General features: G+C 34.1%; 1 protein-coding gene across 8 annotated transcripts in view; it reads right to left on the bottom strand.

Moving 5' to 3' along the window:
• Positions 1 to 12,985, bottom strand: part of ckn (CRK like proto-oncogene, adaptor protein) — a 474,381-nt gene that overhangs the window by 146,352 nt on the left and 315,044 nt on the right. For 2 of the 8 annotated variants that reach the window (XM_072523024.1, XM_072523026.1), the window contains exon 1: positions 6,694 to 6,845. The exons of 5 other annotated variants lie outside the window; for them this stretch is intronic. In XM_072523024.1, the coding sequence (XP_072379125.1) occupies positions 6,694 to 6,718 (25 nt within the window). In that variant the 5' untranslated portion in view covers positions 6,719 to 6,845. Of the gene's footprint in view, positions 1 to 6,693; positions 6,849 to 12,985 lie in introns of those variants that run through there. One more of the 8 variants, XM_072523028.1, reaches the window with a different exon arrangement.

Genomic DNA, 12,985 nt, shown 5'->3' with positions numbered 1-12,985 from the left:
AAAAAGATATGTCGCATTAAAATTATCCATAGAAAATAAGTACTTATTTACACAGCTTACATTAACGAAGACTACAATGGTGGCCAATCTTAAATGAGAAAAAATTGAAGGTGACCAGTTCACGACTATTTGGTAATGTTTGTAATGATAAATAAATCTTGACTAGTGTAAATTGATGTTGTTATGATATTGTTATCTGTTATCAAATCCCATCTTCTTCTTCGAGTGTTGTCTCCGTTAGTCGAGGTTAGTGATTACTATAGCTAAACGTTCCTGTCCTCTGCTGCTTTTATAAATTCTTCGAAGTCTAGCCCCGTCTATTGTATGATGACTGTTACCCAAGAAAGTTTTTTCTTGCAAGACGCTCACTATTTATATTTCACCTTGCAGTATTTTTTTGGTGGATGGATGAACATGGCTCCAAATAGAGAAAGATGGATGAGCGAAGAGGAGGGCTATGTCCAATATTGAATGTCTCAAGGCTAATAGATAGACAGTATTTTTATTTCCAGAGCCGCACCAACGAACCTTTGACAACGGAATATTTTCTTGCTTGATTTTTGGTTTTTATGTAACTACTTAAAATGTTTTGTAACGCAATCTCAAAGTTTACCATGAGTATTATCTCATTTGTGTGTCTGCTGCTTGATGATTCTTAAATGCCATTAACTTTTATTCCCGCAGTGACTTTCTCTAGTGTTCTTCTGAATACAGGTGAAATAGCATAGGAGATAGCATGCAGTCTTATAATATTCCTGCTTATGTTAATTCTTTTAAAGACTTGGACGTTCATTCCAATCTAAAGTTTTCTTGTCAGTACTTTTTTTCTACGTTAGATCTATAACTAAGAACTTACAGCAATTTTTTAAGGTTCAAAAAATACATTAAAAATATATTCTCCGCACTTTTATATAGCTTTTGCAATAGAATTCTAAGAGCCTGAATCATAGAACTTATTAGGCAATATTCACTGCATTTATTGGAGATTGGAACGTTGTTTCGATATTGGTAAAAAAATGGATTCCAACCATTCGTCTGGGATTTGTCCTTTTTTATAAATATTGTTGTACAGAATATTGCTTTTTATTATTAGTTTTAGAAACAATTCCAGCATTTACAGTAATAGACAAATTATAGCATATATTTATAAGGCTCTAACGGAAAAATAGATGGAAAAAGATAATCTTTTGCTGTAATAGTCAAACAAAAACTGATATTAAGTTTTATAAATATAAGTAATATAAATTAATCTCTATAATGTACATTCAATAAAACTAAGAGAAATTATGTATCCTCTGCATAACAACATGTTCTTTAACCTAGAAAATTAATATAACAAAAGAATAAATTAATAAATGTTTTAATGATTCTTTCTACCCCGGAAGAACTTTCTGAAGAAATGATTCTGTCTCTGTGTAGTGGCGCAAATCTCTGATGTAATTCCTCGTCTACGATAGTGGCGGTAACTGTCACAGTCTTATGTTTATCATTGCAGGCTTTTTAATGCTTAACAGATATTTCGAAATCAATCAACAAAAACACGATGACATCAACTCGTACGCTAATGTGGACTTTGATTTATAAGGTCAATACTTGTTTGCGCCCGAACTAATTTAAATCTACTTAATTATGAATCGGATAGCCGCTGATTTTATAAAGAAATGCTTTTTACATATGTTATGTCCTCCGACGTATTTTTTATTTATAGAGTCTATAATATATTTTCAATTTCGAGTAAATTTATATTCGGTATTTTGTTTGATATCGAAAAAAGAAACCGTTACTCTTTTGAAAATATGGGAAGGAGAGCTTTGAACCCTCATTTAGCTCAAGTTGTACGACAATAAGCGTCGCGTCTATCAAATACTCCTATGCCAGGCCCATTAGAAATGACCACCAATAAAAGAAGAAATTGCAAATACTTGCAAAGACGGAAAACGCGATATTTTTGCACATTTTGTCTCTCCTGGTTGTGTATGAAGCATATTGTAGCATGTTGTTCTGAGTGCAGAGAGAACAATTTAGGGTAAAATTCAAAAAAACTTTTGTATTTAGTGAAGAGAATTTTTTTATTTTTTGTTATAACCAAATTTATGTAGCTTAATATTTGTATTTTAATACCACATATGTAGGAATTTAGGAAAACATTTATTTACTAATCAGTGCTAATAAAAGATAAACAAAGCAGAAATTGCAAGGTTTTAGATTAATTGCTATATTTTTTTAACAATAAAACAAAACGAAAATACAATGCCACAAGGTCATTAAGCAAGAGACAGGTAAACTGACAATATACTTGAAACTGTCATTTAAATTTTGGTCCTGATAGACCCCACCCGTCCACTAGTGAGATTTTCAGACCACCCGTCTACTGCCGGGATAAGTATTCTCTATCTTAAGCTAAGCTGGAGAAAAGTGGAAGAGAGAAAGGAGAGGCATATGTCCAACATCCAATATAGTAAGGCTCATATATGTAGATTGATAGATGCAAGTAATATTATTTGTAAGATTTAAGATTACTAATTTGCAATAAGAAGTCAGGAGACTTCTCTTTGATGGTGAATTTAGTAAACTGCAAATCCAAGCTTACTGGAAGCTATTGGACGATGTTAGGAATAACCTTTTATTCCGAAAATACATCTACATTTTATCCTTAAAAAACACCATCTTTTGCACATTTCTCGTACAGAAAAGATGTTGAAATGAAAATACACGACTGCATTTCTTTTCAATTAGTGCTCCGCCATTGTTCTACATGTATTTAATTTCAGTTTGAGCTACCACAAGGGTTCTTGATGAGAGTTGAATAATTCGAAACACGTGTAGAATAATGGTGGAGTTCGAATTAAAAAAAAATGCAATCGTATACTTCCATTACTAAAATTTGATTTGACCGAGCCCAATACTCACCACATTCCCCGTCTGATTAGCAGAATGGTATCATACTGGCATACTTATTATCACGTTGATTATAGTCAACAGTCAGAAAAACATAAAAGACAGAAGTTTCTAGGGCTTAAACATATAATTACGGATTTTCTTAAAAGATGCTTAGTCGGAATAGGACATTCGCTTTTGCGGGACATGTTCAGTTACAAGATATCGACGATTAAAAATGAAAAAAAATAGCTAATTTTTGAAAATAGCTTCAAAATATACTGTTTTAAAGTGTATTTTCTAGCCAATTTGATAACACTGTTAACGAATATTCAAGAACTTTTGTGATCCGATTTCTAAGTATAGATATATCGACAAACAAAGTTGATCGGTCAAAAAAAGGATGAGGTTCGAGATGTGAGAATAATTTGGTTAGGTTAGATTAGAAAAACTACCTTGTTGTTTTTATGTTCTGACTACATCGAAGGAAGTGGGGAGTGGATAAAACTTTAAAGCTGTTTTTTTATTTTCGACATCTCGGTAACTAAAGGTCGGAGATTACAAAATTTTTGCAGATTTATAATAAGCGTGATCAAATTGACCGGGAAATGCACTTTTTAATGAAAAATTGTTTTTGTTGCAAGAAAATCCGTCACTAAATGCTAAACTGTAATGTAACTGTTCGGTTTCCAGAACGTTAGAGAAGATGCAAAAACTCTAAATCAAAAAGAGTAAAGATAGAAATCAGGGATGAAATGAAGATATGATAATTAACACACCTGTAGAGGACCAAAACGGATATGGGACCAAATATAAAGTTAGCACAAAAAGAAATATGGCTAAGATGGAGATTAACAAAGGAATAACAAATATTATAATCAGATAAGGACGATAGAGGCTACCAAATAAAAGACAAGGATTGAAATTAAAGTAATTAACATTAAAAAAAAAATAAGATATTAAAAAATATAAGATATAGGCCCTTCAGTCTGTACAAGGGAAAGGAAAATTCTACAAAACTACCATAAGATCAGCTATAATGAAATGCACCAAATGTTCGTCAGTTAAAAAGAAAGAACAACTAGTATACGTGGCATGTATGCGAATCCTTAGATGGATGATTGTAGCGACAATAAAAGATAAGAATAAGAATGGATATTTAGGGTAGCACCACTTGGTGTCCAACATTGCATAGGTTAAGGCATGTTTAACGTCAAAGTGATAGGAGTTCCAGAAGGAGCAGGAGAGGAAGATCAAAGAAGACGTGGTAGGAGAGGCTTGGGCTGTGTGTTTTGATGTAAAAGTAGCAAAATTAGTTATTACAATTTTCAAAAATACGTATGATCTGTAATAGTTTCTAAATTGTATTTACTTAAATATTTATACTCCAATGTCAGAGACGAAAATACCACTGAACATCTAAAAATCATACTAACAAGCTGAATTTTACCAAAAATCAACTTTAGGACGCTAAAATAGATGCAAAAAAGTTTTATCACTTTTACCCTCGGGCTTTCCTCTAAAACCCCCCACGTAGATGAGGAAAACGGAAAAAAAATTATTTACCAAAAATCTGTACGCCATAGAAAAAAAATGTTTCAAATAAAAAATGTAGCTAAGATAATTTTGAACAAAAACGTTTATTACCATTTTTTTTTGTAGAATGAACCGTTTTCTCAGAAACAATGATTGCCATTGACCGGCCACTATCGAGTTTCCATAACTAGAACCTAATCTTCAAAACCTATAGCATGGAATTTTAGTTTTGATTTTATACTAATGTGAGGCATTTGAAATATGCTTAAAAAACGCTGAATTTAAACTTTCACGTTACAAACGGTCTAAAACGTTTAAAACTGCTCTTTTTTAATTACACTAGTACGTTTTTCAAAAGTACTTAACTTCTGCTATAATTTACAACCAAAACCGTCTTCTTGGAGGCATTTCCCGTGAAGTGCGATCATTTGTAATGTAAAAGCTTAAATTCTGCGCTTTTAGTCATATTTCAAATGCTTTATATTTGTTGCCAAAAATAAAAATCGAATTTTTATGTTATAGGTTTTGAAGACTGGTCTTTAACAATGGAAATTTCACTACGACCGGTCAATAAAAGTAATAAATTTTATCGACATCAAGAGAATCGGAAAAAATGACAAAACTCGCGAAAGTTTATTTATTGAACAGCTTTATAGAAACTGACTTCTTTGTGGCAAAATACAAAAATTGCATACGACAGCTGCACTGATTTTTCTCAGTAGGACACTCTAATCAAAAGATATCGACGTTTTACCGTCGAGTTGATACAAATTTTATTTAACATAGATTTCGCGCGCGGAACTGACATTCAAAATCGCTTCAAGCTTGTTTCTGAGAGAACGGTTCATTCTCCGCAAATAGTACTAATAAATATAATATAATATTTTTTTTCTACGGCGCGGCATACAAATTCTTGGTAAATGGATTTATCGATTTTTTTTTGCGTTTTTGCCCCCTACGAGGAGGGTTTTAGCGTGAACCCCTGGGGTAAAAGTGGTAAATGTTTTTGCATCTTTTTTGAGGTCGCAAAATTGATATTCTCGGCAAAATTCAGCTTGTTCGAATGGTTTTTGGGGGTCAAATCTATGACGACTGGACTATAGGGATTAAGAAGAAAACTAAAAGATCAGCCCATCAATGACCAACATTATTTAATAATATATCTGATACATCTTAAGGACTACTGATATTTGGATATGTAGACGACCGATAATAAAAGAAATCATCTTCAGTTTAAATAAAACTTAGCGTTTTAGAGACAGCAGAAGGAAAACTTTTACAAGAACAAGCAGCTTTGAATACCAATGGATAACAAACAACACATTCAGAGCAGAATTGAATTGATTCCAAAAATTCAAACACACAGCAAAATTTTATAATATCAAATCAAAACCAAACAATCAGTTGACATTAAGGAATTTAAAGAATGAACATATTCCAAACAACTATCATAGCAGTTACAATATAGGATTTAAAACTAATAACCTCTCAGATAGATAAAGAAGTTCTAAGCAGATATGGAAGAAAAAAATGAACACATTTTATATATATATATATATATATATATATATATATATATAATATTAAATCTAAAGCTAAGATTAATACTATCTACTAGAAAAATTAATATTAAACTCAACAGGCTTCCGGGTTGAACAGCGTGAATGACCACTGCGCCGAGCTTTCGACATCCTCTCTGATGTCTGGTTGGAGAATGGAGGAAGTCGAAAGCTCGGAGCAGTTGTAATCGACGCAGTTCAACCGGGAAGCCTATTGAGTTTCATTATTAATTCTTGTAATGGTATTATTCTTAGCTTTAATTTTGAAGTGAATGAAATGCACAGTAATCTGTAAAATAGCAGAGTGAAAACCAAGCAGTAATTTTCTTTGAAGAACAAAAATAGAACATAATTGTTAAGTCATACATATGAATGTAATTGAACTGAATTTTCATTCAGACATTATTTTAAATTTACTTAAAATCTGTAATAAAATACAAAAATGTAGATTTTTACCATTTTCTGGATTTTTCAAGTTGTTGCCACAAAACTACTTACTATTAAATTTAATTAATTCATATATTGAAATAAATTTAAATAAAAGATAATTAAACAAAATGAATACTTTCAATATTAAGGGAAGTATCAACTAAAAACTGGAATTGCCGTGCAGATGCGCCACACACAAAGCAGACCTTTTACTTTTTTCACTACGCACAAACAGGATTTACACAAAAAACGAGATAAATATTTTCCATCGTTATGTTAATCATCAACCTACGTGTGCATATGCTCATCTCGATCATATTTTAATTGTAATCCTCACGAAACATTTAAGATATAATCACGTAGAGCGCACTTTTTCACATAAACACTGACTTTTCCCGATTTTGTTTAGGTTTAAGAAGCGTTTGATTGTGTCAAGACAGCGATACTAGAGATAACATGCACAATGTACGAACGGCGACTGTCGTATACTTTTCTGTGGCGAGTGTAAGATATGAGTGGTATCCAAGTATCCAAAAACCCACACGGGAATTGCAAAGCAAAACGAAAAGCAACATTCGCCCACCTGTGTAAGTATATAAGTTGCGTAGCGACAGGTTCGGATCTAGAAATCATACTTTATTAAGATAATTTGCAGAAACACTTTACAACTTATAGCTACTTCAACAATGAGACAAGTGTAGAACAATACAGCCGCCATGTTGGTCAGCAGAAACCACATAGACATCGTTCAGGCTGGATTTTATGGGAATTCTCGGAAGTTTTCAAATATGCGAACGTTAAAATAGTTGTGAGATTCTTGAAAAGATTTACTCATGTTGTAAATACTTAGTAATTCATAAATATTGGAAATTAACCACTACAAGATTTTGAATATTTTATCAACTTTTCAACTTTCAGGTCCTAAGTAGTTTTCAAAATCTAAGTTTTGAAATTATGAGTTCTTCATAATAATTAGAATATAAAGTAAATTTTTCCATAATAATGTTATATTAAATTAAAGTAAAGAAAGAAGATATTAACATCGTCCTAGGAGATTTTAATGCTAAAATAGGAAGAGGGAAATTCCAAAATATCGTAGGAGAATACGGACAGGAGAACGAAATGAAAGAGGAGAGAGACTATTAGAGTTTTGCCAGCAACACAATATGATAGCAACAAACACTTGGTTTAAGTTACCTCAACGTAGGTTATACACCTGGACTTCCCCGCTACACACAAAAGAAAGAATAATAAGAAATCAAATAGATTATGTTTTAATCAACCAACGATTTCGTAACTCCATTACAAGTACAAAAACATATCCTAGTGCTGATGCAAATTCCGACCACAACCCTGTAGTAGCTAATATTCGCACAAGAATTAAAGTAATAAAAAATGCAAAGCCGAAGAACAAACCTAATATGGAACTACTAAAAGATGTACAGATTAAAGATAAAACCACTGTAAAACTAAATGAAAAACTCTCAGAAATAGACCGAACCCAAATAAATATCCAAAATATAAATACAACTTGGCAACAAATAAAATCCATCCTCGTCAATTCTGCAAGGGAAGAAATTCCAAATACACGATTAATGGCAAAAAAAGACTGGATGACACCAGCTATTCTAAAGATGATAGACGAAAGGAGGAAATACAAAAATAAGAACACAAGCGATTACAAACGATTAAATACAGAAATAAGAAGGAAAATAAAAGAATCAAAAGAGAAATGGCTCGAAGAAAAATGTAAAGAAATAGAAGAATTAGAACATAGACATGATTACTTTAATATGTACAAGAAGGTGAAAGAATTTTCATTCATCCACAAAAAACAACATTGCCCACTGGTAAATAACAACGGAGAGTTAATTCATAACACCAAAGATAAAATAGAAGAATGGGAAAAATTTATACAACAGCTGTTCCGAGATGAAAGAATAGACATTACAATAAATAATGTCACTGAAAGCCCACCAATTCTAAAAGTCGAAGTGGAATATGCCATTAAACAATTAAAGACCAATAAAAGCCCTGGACCTGATGAAGTTTATCCTGAAATACTTAAATTGATCGAAAGTAATAACATTGATTTGTTAGTAATTTTGTTTAATACAATCTACGATACTGGGGAAATACCAGAGGAATGGTTAGAATCTATTTTTATTCCCATTCCAAAACAAGCTAACTCCAGGCGATGCGCAGATTTTAGATTAATAAGTCTTATGAGCCAAATGCTTAAAATTCTATTAAAAATACTTCACAATAGGGTATACAAAAGGTGTGAAAAAGAAGTTGGATACGATCAATTTGGATTCAGAGCCGGAATGGGGACCAGAGAGGCCTTGTTTTCATTACAAGTACTGCTGCAGAAGTGTTACGACCAACAAAAGGATGTCTTTCTATGTTTTGTAGACTTTGAAAAGGCATTTGATCGCGTAAACCATAATAAAATGTTAAATTCCTTGCAGAGCATCAACTTGGATAGCAAAGATCTCCGATTAATTAAGAACTTATATTGGAGGCAGAGTGCCAAGATTAGGATCGACGATCATACATCTAGAAACATTAGTATAAATAAAGGAGTAAGGCAAGGATGCATACTATCCCCTATGCTGTTCAATCTTTACTCGGAACTACTATTCAAGCAAGCCTTGGAAAACCTTTCCACAGGAATAAAAATTAATGGAGAACCAATATCTAGCATAAGATATGCAGATGACACTGTCCTACTGGCGGATACAGACACAAACTTACAGAGGGTTATAGACCACCTTAAGGATGCTTGTCGAGAGTTTGGAATGAAGATCAACAAAAAAAAAACAAAAGTAATGGTGATACAAAGAAAACAGAATATACCCTTACCTATAAAAATAAATGGGAATATTTTAGAACAGGTAAACCAATACAAATACCTTGGCTGTTGGATTAATTGCAAGCTGGACCCAGAACAAGAAATTAAAGCGAGAATAGCTCAAGCTAGGGATAGTTTCTTTAAGATGCGCGTTCTATTCTGCGATACACATATAAATATTAAATTGAGATTAAAACTTGTAAAATGTTTTATCTGGTCTGTTCTTCTCTACGGAGTCGAAACATGGACTTTAAAAATAAAGAGCCTGAATAGAATCGAGGCATTTGAAATGTGGGTGTACCGTAGAATTTTAAAAATTCCTTGGACAGCACGAAAAACAAATGAAGAAGTACTAGCTAGACTCAATTTAGAAAAAGAACTATTGAGAACAGTCAAAAGAAGAAAAACCAGTTATTTAGGGCATTTGTTGCGCAACGAGAAATACTACATCCCTCAGTTGATAATAAAAGGCAAAATAGAAGGAAAGCGAGGAATTGGAAGAAAAAAATTGTCCTGGTTACGTAATATCAGAAACTGGACAGGACTTGGATTTGAGGAACTCTTAAGAACAGCTGAAGATAGACAAACGTTTGCCACCATAACCGCTAACCTCCATTGATGGAGACGGCACTTGAAGAAGAAGAAATTAAAGTAAGTTACATTCACAAATTGGTAAGTTATCTAAACTCATTTAACAGAAATAGTGTCTGATGCTTTTCTTCTTGGGGTCTATTAGTCTACACCCTTGATGCCAGTGGACAGCAACAAAATTCATTATTATTATTTCGTGATCGCTGAAAGCCAGATACTTGTACAGTTTGCGACAAAAATATTGTTTTTTCTTTTCCTGTGTTGGAGGAGCTGTTATTGTACTTGATTTGAGTTTTTAAATTATTAACATTGATTCTCAATCAAGATTAGAAGGCAGTCTTGTTCGTTCAAACGAAGGAATAGCAGATGTAATTGTTTTTATACAGAGAGAAGCGGTACAAAACCAGACTATTAAAGATTTAAAAAAGGTACAGTAGCGTGCTTTAACAACTAAAGTACAACTTCTACATCATTTTCGAGGCCTAACAACAAAAGAATAAAATCTTTCCCAAAATTCGAGTTGGACGATTTTGACAGGTTTATACCTGGTGGCATTCAATCTGTACTCGGAGCACATTTTTGAAGAGGCTCTAAAAGATATTGATGAAGGCATCTCACTGATGTAGTCAAGCTCAATAACCTGCGGTATGATGGTACAATAGTATTTTCCAATGGCATAGAAGGGCTGCAAAACGTAATGAACAAAATAACGGAAACAAGTAGAACATATGGACTGGATATAAACACCAGCAAAACCAAAGGTAATGATCATGGAGCAAGGAAAACATAACTGGAGCAAATCTGTATGCGAACCAAATGAGAATTGAACGTCTCACAGTACAACTACTTGGGAACTATAATGAGTCGTGGGACAATACCCAAGAGATTAAATGCCGCATGGAAAAGGCCAAAAGTGCATTCTTGACTATGAACTCTGTGTTCAAGAGCCAAGACCTTAGAAAAAAAAATAAGGCACCTTAAATGTTACTTGTACTCAGTGCTTCTGTACGGAGTAGAAACGTGGACATTGAAGGCAGAAACTCAAAACTTCAGGCCTTTGAGCTATGGTTATACAGAAGGATTCTGAAGATACCATGGACAGACAAAGCCACTAATGAAGAAGTACTACGGAGGATGAATACAACCGCGGATTTGGTCAAGATCGTGAAGGGCCGTGAGGTGCAGTACTTGGGACATATAATCAGAAATCAAGGCAGATATGAGCTACTCCAATGCATTTTGCAAGGTAAAATTGAAGAAAAAAGATCCCCAGGACGAAGAAGAATATCCTGGCTTGCTAACCTGAGAGCATGGTATAGAAAGACCTCAACACAGCTATTCCGTATAGCAACCAATAAAGTAATCATAGCCAGAATGATCGCCAACGTTCGGAACGGACAGGCACATTAAAAAGAATTCCTCGTGGTATATTAATAATTTTTTCTGTCGCGGAAAAACCAGGTCCTACCTTGCCAAACATAACAAAAAAATTTTGTGAAGACAACTTTTATACTGGGTCACGTAAAATTTAGAGAAAAGTAATGGGGATATGGGATTTCGATGAAGAAAAACGGAGAAAAACAGGAAAATTCTAATAGGAAAACCTGATATACAAGTATTTTGGAGAAATTTTCTTAGGAATATTTAACATTATGGGGAAGAAAATCGGTTTATAATTTAAATTTGGAAAAAAGCTCACACTCTGTAAACTTGTTGCATAAAATGTACCAATGAGACAAGAATAAATAGCGCAGTATGCATCTCTTTTTTCCGAATGCGTTCTCACTTATTTTTCTACCCAAAAGGCAAAATCGCTAAGTCTCAAGTTATATAATCAATAATCGCAGCAATAACAGTTTGATATATATTTAGTTTAGAAATACTTTAATATTATCCTTAAACCAACGACAGATATGACGTTGTATAAACATATCTGTACTCTATGAGCTAACGCGCACTACTACGACTCCGGCCACAGCCAGAATTGCAGCTGGTCGGATCCGGCCAATTTTACATAGATTATAATGAGCCAACGCGCATGTGGCCGTTGCAGCCAGCTAGTCGCACCAACCTCAGCTAGAATGCGGCTAGACAGTGATCTATACGTGTATTGAATAATTCGTGTTTATTTTTCCCATTTAAAAATGGGAAATACCCAATACTTTTTTCCTTTTGTTTTGTTATACGATTATACGTATACACAGCAACGGCTAACTCCGTAACATCCATCTCTTAATTGAAAAGAACAATGAATGTAGAAAGCCTGGCCGGAGGTGCTGCCAACGTAGAAGCAGCATGCTTCAGGCAGCACGGCTGGTCGCATTGTAAGTCGGACATAATGCGGCCAAGATCCGACCAGTGGTCGTGGCCGAAGCCGAAGCCGTAGTGCGCGTTAGCTCTACAATTTGTTAATACTATTATTATATACTTTTTATATCCAATATTTTCTTGGTTCTGAGCTGCTGTCTGTTCTATTACAAAAATGTAGAAATCAACAAACATGTTTTATTGACTATAAGAGGACTTTCGATGGAGTAGAATATACAGTGCAAGAGAAGGACTTGATAACAACGATATTAAATTCTTAAAAAACTTGTATTGGGAACAGAGAAAATCTGTAACAGGATAACATCAGGATAGAACAAGACGAAACACTAATCAATTAATGTTGTATGTAACTAGTACGAGATCTGGCATTCGCGGATGACCTCGCTGTACTGGTAGCGGCCCGGGATGAGCCAGATCTGAAATACCGGGTTCGGAACGCAGGCCGCGTCGTAAAGAAATGGATGACGCAGCACGGACTGAAACTTGCGGCAGAGAAAACCGAAGACATCATTCTGAAGGGAAAAGGAACAGGCAAAGTGTTGAATCACGATGTGAGCGATGCAAGCGAGAGCATGTCTAACACCCAAGAAACCTGTAAAGTACCTAGGAGTGACATTGCACAAGAATGGAAAATGGGGGTTCGGAAAGGCTGACACAGATGAATGCCTATAGTGTGGACAATCGGACACTGTGACACATACGATGTTAGAGTGCAACAGATGGATAGTGGAAAGGAACAGAATGGAAAGAGAGACAGGTGTGAATTTTGTCATACACAACTATATCCGTGCAGTGATCAAGAAAAAAGGAG

Source organism: Diabrotica undecimpunctata, chromosome 2, assembly GCF_040954645.1.
Source record: "Diabrotica undecimpunctata isolate CICGRU chromosome 2, icDiaUnde3, whole genome shotgun sequence".
In the NCBI taxonomy this organism is placed as follows: domain Eukaryota; kingdom Metazoa; phylum Arthropoda; class Insecta; order Coleoptera; family Chrysomelidae; genus Diabrotica; species Diabrotica undecimpunctata.
Note: the sequence above shows the minus strand (reverse complement) of the source record. Positions and strands in the feature narration are given on the sequence as shown.